The 6,334-nt window shown below is 32.4% G+C and overlaps 1 protein-coding gene across 1 annotated transcript; it reads right to left on the bottom strand.

Annotated features, from left to right (window-relative positions):
* Positions 1-3,889, bottom strand: LOC110103140 (gallate 1-beta-glucosyltransferase-like). Its single transcript, XM_020831728.2, has 2 exons — positions 2,775-3,889; positions 1-783 (listed from the first exon to the last, which is right to left on the bottom strand). The coding sequence occupies exons 1-2, from the start codon at positions 3,735-3,737 to the stop codon at positions 292-294; spliced, it is 1,455 nt and encodes a 484-aa protein (XP_020687387.1). The 5' UTR covers positions 3,738-3,889; the 3' UTR covers positions 1-291.
* Positions 3,890-6,334: the final 2,445 nt, after the last annotated feature.

Genomic DNA, 6,334 nt, shown 5'->3' with positions numbered 1-6,334 from the left:
TTGCAACAAAACAAATAAATATACATAACATAAATATAAATAGTACAACTCAATACTATTTTTGAAATCACGCTAGAAATTTGAAACCAATTTATTTTAAGATAATATAATAATTTTTTTTTTCATATATGGCGTAAATTACTTCAAAATAAAGTTAAAATCATTAAATTAATATTAAAATTAGTGTAATTTTTTTTATAATTTTATAGATAACACTAATTTTAATAAAAATTTAACGAATAGAACCCTATTCTAACGCAATTTACGTCAATTATCTTCGTCTGAAGAAAATCAAAGGCTACCATTGCAATGAACCGAGGAACGACCGGCGCCGGCGACCCATTTACGAACATCATCAACGAATTTCTCGATATTTCGGTCCGAAGATCCGTTAGCGGTGATAGCCTGCCTTGCCGCCTCCCTCCACTTAGCCGCCCTGCTCCTCATCTTCACCGCCTCTTCTCCGTCAATAGCCGCCGCCACACACTTCTCCACTTTGTCTCTCGTCGCCGGCGCCGGTAGCCTCACGCCGATTCCACAGATGTCGCAGAGGAACTTGGCGTCCGGTACTTGGTCGCCCCATTGAGGGTAGGCGATAACCGGCACGCCGGCGGCCATGGCTTCGAGGGTTGAATTCCAGCCACAGTGGGTAATGAAGCATGCGACGGATTTGCTAGCCAATACCTTTTCCTGCGGGCTCCAACCGACCAGCATCGCCGTCCCTTCCGCCTCCACAGCCTTTTCGAACCCCTCCGGCAGAAGCTCCCGGACATCCTCCCTCACCTGGAGAAAGTAAGCATTAATTATTTTTTTATAATTTTTATGCTTAAATTTGACAATTTGTTTTGAAATTAATATTTTGGAAGAAGAAAAGGTTCTTAAGTTTGTGAAGTTTTATGAATGATGAGATTTAATAAATTTTAAATTTAATCGATAATTAATCTAGTAACGAATTATCAAAAATAAATAAAATTATTCGAGACATTGAGATGCTTAGATAAAATTTATAGAATTATGAGATAAATATTCAAAATTATAAGATTTTTAAGGATAAAATTAAGGTTTCATTTAGGACATTTTTTTATTATTTTTTTAAATAAATTTTAGTAAAAAATTCTTTAATTTAGAAAATTTTTAACTAATAAGTTGTTTCAAAAATTAATAATAAAACTGTTTCAAAAAGAGACTATTCAAGGTTTTTAATTTATATTTTGTTTAAATATTTTTTAAAATTTTGAGTTATTGTCTCATAATTCTAAATTTTTTATCACTTTTTTTTATCATACTTAAAGATATTATGATACTCATTTTTTCTTTATCAAAATGGTGATATTATATTAATGAATTAAGCTAAATCTTCTTTAAATGTTGTCTAAAATGAGAAATCCATTAGCTATAAATTTCTTTAATCAAAATAATTAAATTTATTTTGAGTAATTATTGCTCATACAAAAATAAAGAATAATTGTAAATAAATTACACAAAAGTTTATCTATTTATGTATTAAAACCTATTTTTATATTTATTAATTTAATATTTTAATGATTTAATTATATTAAAATATATGTATGAAAAGATGGTTTTTACTTAAAAAAATAAATATTGCTTATATTTTTATTGATTCAAAATTGGCTGAATTTTTAAAGGGGTATTTTAAAACCATAATTTAAGTAAAAAATTCATTATTAGAAATTTAAAAGAAAGCAAGAGTCATACTGGCAAATTATAATATGCAAATGATTTGGGAGTTCACGAATAGCCAATTATTTGACATATTAACCTAAAAAGAGAACAGTGGAGGAACTGGAGAAGACACGAGAGGGACAAGAAAAGGGGGACGGAAGGCGAGACCCGGGGAGTAGAGAGGAGAAGGAGAAAGAAAGCGGGTAGCAAGCAGTTGAGGTAGAGAGACGAGAGCTAAATAATATATATATAAATTACTTAAAAATAAAATTTGTTATCATACTATTATATATTATAATATATAATATGTAATTACATTAAAATATTTGTTATCCCTATTATATTTTTAAAATAATTAATATAGAAAATGTATAAAAAATTATAAATTATAATGAATAATTATTTTGTGTGATAATACAAAAAAATTTCTTGTAAAAATAATCTTTTTACAATAATTTCTACTACAATTTTAATATTATAAATTATAATGAAATAATTATATTTATTACAATAAAAAAAAATTTCTTGTTAAAAATAATTTTACAAATAATTTTCAATTTTAGAATAAATAATTATTAATAAATATTACTAAATTTAAAATGTATTATGAAATATTACTTAAATATTTAATTAATTATGAATTATAGTTAAAATATTTTAAAAGATAAAATACAGTTAAAAAATCGTTAAATATATATCAGTTAAATAATTATTTAAATTTCCCCAAAAAAAATAATTATTATTATTTAAAATATATTTAAATTAATATTAAAATAATTATTTTAAAATATTTAAAATAATAACATAACAAATATTTTAACTAATAATAAAATAATTATTTAAGACTCTCTCTCTCTCTCTTCCCTCACCCGCTCGCTCTCTCTCCCAAGTCAGCGTTCTCTCTCTCTCTCTCTCTCTCTGGTCTCTCTCCTGGTATTGTATAAATAAATATGGAATTTAAAAAAATATAAAGCTAAGCACTTATTATCCGCAGGCAGAGGCCCCTAATAGTTTCATGCCATTGATTGTGACAGGAAAGAAGAGAAGTAGTTCTTTCCTTCTTTGGAAGTAGGAGATCAGTAGTTACATACCACCCATAGAAATGGCCGGCCGGAATTCCTGAGTCCGAAGGCGAATTCGGCCATCTCGTCGGCGGAAAGCATGACGACGCTTCCGACAGAGACGTACACCACCGAATTGGGTTTCTGAGTTTCGAGCCAGTCGAGGCAGTGGTCGGCAGATTTCCATAGATCGGCTTTAATCTTGTCCTCAAAGGACTTCTCGCCGACGTCGACTAATGGGCCGATGGGAATGATGGGGACGACTTCTTCCAAGGACTTAAAGATATCATGCTCAAGCTCATCGAAGGAGTTGGCGAAGATCCACCTGGCCTTGCTGATGTTGTGGAACTGTGCGAGGATCGCCTCTGTCAACGACTTGTAAGGGTTGGATGGTAGGATGAAAGTGGGGAGCTCGTCGGGAGCCATGGGTGGGATTCCTGGGAGTTGGACATGGGTTTCGAGGTTGTCTTCGGTGGGGAAATCGACTAGACGGTGGTGAAAATGGTAGTAAATGGAGAAGACGGCGCAGGATTGGATCCAGAGCACCGCGCTGGGGATGGATAAATCAGCCCCGACATCGAGAGCCCAAGGAATGAATGGGTTATTGACAAGGCAGGAGACTGGTCTGCCCGCGGCGGATTGACGGTGAATGAGATCGGCGAGAGCTGAGGGGCCGTTGGCCTCAAGTTTCCGCATAAGGTTGGAGAGAATGTCACCGGTGTCGGTGGGATCGACCCCCTCGTTAAAAAATTCAAATCGGAGGAAGCCGAGACCGACGGGGATGAGATCGGAGTCGGAATCGGAGTCGGAGTCCGTGGGGAAGTTGGATTGGGAAGCGGCGCGGATGCGGGAGCCGAAATCGATTGTGGTGGAGAAGGTGACAAGAGGGCCTTTGGAGGCTACGCGCTTGGCGAAGCGGAGAAAGGGATTGACGTGGCCTTGGCCGGGGAAGGAGACGAAGAGGAAGTGAAGAGAAGTGTCTGCTTCGCCCATGGAGGTTTTCTCTGTTTTGGCTCTGCAGGGGGGAGTGGAGCTGGAGCGGTTTATGAAGATATAATTTGTATTAATTGTAGCGGTCGTGGAAGGCTGAAGGGTTTCAGGGTTTGGTATGTCTGATCGTTGGCCACGTGCAGTAGGTTGGACCTGTAGAGCAGGGAAGGTTTGGTAGCTTTTTCAAGCTTATTTGATATGAGAGAGACCAATATAGGTTAATAGGTCATATTCGTGTATGTCTCTAAATTAATCTAATTTGACCTATTTATTATATGATTCAAAATTATTAATCCAAACATAATTCAAGAGACTAAAAATCCATTTTATTGTATAGATTAAGGGTGCAAATGAGTCGAGTCGAGCTCAAGTAATGCTTCAAATCGCAAGCTCGAATTTCAAATCGAGCACAAAAGAGGAGCTCAAGCCCGGCTAGTGCGCTATTATGAATTATAATAATTTTCTAGATATTTTTTGTTATTGATTTATACAATTTTCTTATTATCTAAGGAGTGAAAATTTTTTAAGTTTTGGATTTTCCTCTGGGGCACTATAGTACCTGTCTTGGCGGTGCCTCAGCATGAAGCTCTCAGGAAAAATAGAAAAAAAAAATAGTTTTGGTCGAATGTTGCGATGCTCGGTTGAGAACAAAGAGATTCTGGGAGAATTTGGAATATTCTCTATAGACACTGTGACATTAGGAATTTAGGCACCATGACGCTAGGCTAAATTAGTGCTTTTAAAATATTAAAATCATCTAAACCCATTGGTAAAAACACTTCCACCTTCAACTTGTCGTAGAAGAAAGGGAGAGGAGAATGAAGGAAAGAGAAGTAAAATGAGAGGATTTGTTGTCTAAGATTTGGAAATAGGCTGTCTAGCCAGTTGGAAAAATTGTCTCCCTCGAGATAGGCAATATGTACCCGATTTAATTCCCAATTATTTATAAAAAGAAATGCTTTTAAACATATTGTTTCTTGAGTTTGAGAAAGGTTTCAACTTATAACTTTTAGTATATTATTATATTCTCAATTTTAAACAATTAGAATGTAAGAGTACACAATTTCATTGGTCAGTTCGTTATGTATGAATTTCTAACGATTTTGAAAATTGGTGGCATCTTTGAACCTCAGTATAGTTAGCAAAGTAAGTTAATTTAGCATTTTGCATGATCTTTATAAAATTAGTAAAATTTTGAAAATTTTATATTGGCACTTGAAATGTGTATGTTTTATACAAGTTGATATTTATTTTATAATTACTTTAAATCCTTTAGTTACATATTTCAATTGCATTATCATGTAATTCTTGACATTCTAGAGTTTTGTTATGGAAAAGAAGAATACTCTAAAATTCTTTGTTTGAGCTAAGGTGAATATATCTATATTTTGGATTACTCTTTTTAGTTGTAAATCTGAATTGGCTCTGTATTGGAATATAACCTTCTCTGTTTTAATTAGCTCTGCTCTACACGTGTCTTTAGCAGGTGGGAGGTGAAATTTGAGAGTTATGAGAGACATTAATACATGTGCATTCCTATATTCACTTTTATATATAAATTAAAATATCCAATCTATAAAGTAAATGATACTTGTATTAATTTATTTATTTTCATGTTGAGCTATGAATTGAACTCTATAAAGGGGGGAGGGTGACCTACTGAGTTTCATACTGTAATACTAATATCCCAAGATCTAAATTTCAAAGAAGTATCAATTTTTATCTATTAATTAATTTGTCATAGTCACTAAATATTTATCATTTTGAATAAATTCAGTAAAAGTAACAATAAATCATATACATCAAAATATTTATATATTCATTCCTTCAAAATGCAATGTATAAAAGCGATGAGATTTGAATAATATCAATATATCCTTTTAAAGTTCTAGACTACAAAAAAATAGAACGAAACATAGAAATAAAAGAGAACAAAAAAATATTGATCAACCTCACTCCTAAGGGCTCTGACCCATTCCTAGACCTAAAATAAATAAAAAGTATATAATGAGCTTATAAAGCCTAACGAAAAACCTAAACTTATCACTACATTCAATGCAAAAAAAAATATTCAATATTCTTGCTCTAGTTGTACTAATCATCAATTTATATGCGTAATAAAAAATCTCTTAAATTAAAAATAAAATCAATATGATAAGCGAAGTCAAAAGAGATCTATCAAACTATTAAAAAAATTTTGAGAAGAAGGGTTATCAATTAATAGGCCATATTAGTATGCTATATTATGTTGTATCAATATCAATATAGGTTCTATCAATATAACTTCAATTCTATCTATCAATAAGTTCAATGCATTATCATGTAAATGAACTCATAAGAACAATTATGAAAAGCAAGGTAGGATGTTTAGCTTTGATATAATATTTTATTTTTCTATATGTTATCTATCATAATTATTCATCTATCAATCTTATTTTATCTTTCATTTTTTTATTAATAATTTATTTTTATTGGTACCGTTCAATAATCATTTAAATATCATCAACCTCTATTTGTTGGCATAATTCAATTAATCAGTCATAGGCTCCAAGTAGGATTACACCACCCACTTTTTATTTAAAAGAAATCTCATTAGCCTA

The sequence above is a fragment of the Dendrobium catenatum genome, unplaced genomic scaffold (genome assembly GCF_001605985.2).
Source record: "Dendrobium catenatum unplaced genomic scaffold, ASM160598v2 fragScaff_scaffold_1684, whole genome shotgun sequence".
Lineage (NCBI taxonomy): Eukaryota > Viridiplantae > Streptophyta > Magnoliopsida > Asparagales > Orchidaceae > Dendrobium > Dendrobium catenatum.
Note: the sequence above shows the minus strand (reverse complement) of the source record. Positions and strands in the feature narration are given on the sequence as shown.

Bases quoted from the DNA above. Each gene is read 5' to 3' on its own strand.
- LOC110103140 (XM_020831728.2), bottom strand. From the start codon at position 3,737: ATGGGCGAAGCAGACACTTCTCTTCACTTCCTCTTCGTCTCCTTCCCC. The intron at 784-2,774 runs GTATGTAACTAC...TACTTTCTCCAG, and splicing joins GCCGGCCATTTCTATGGGTG to GTGAGGGAGGATGTCCGGGA.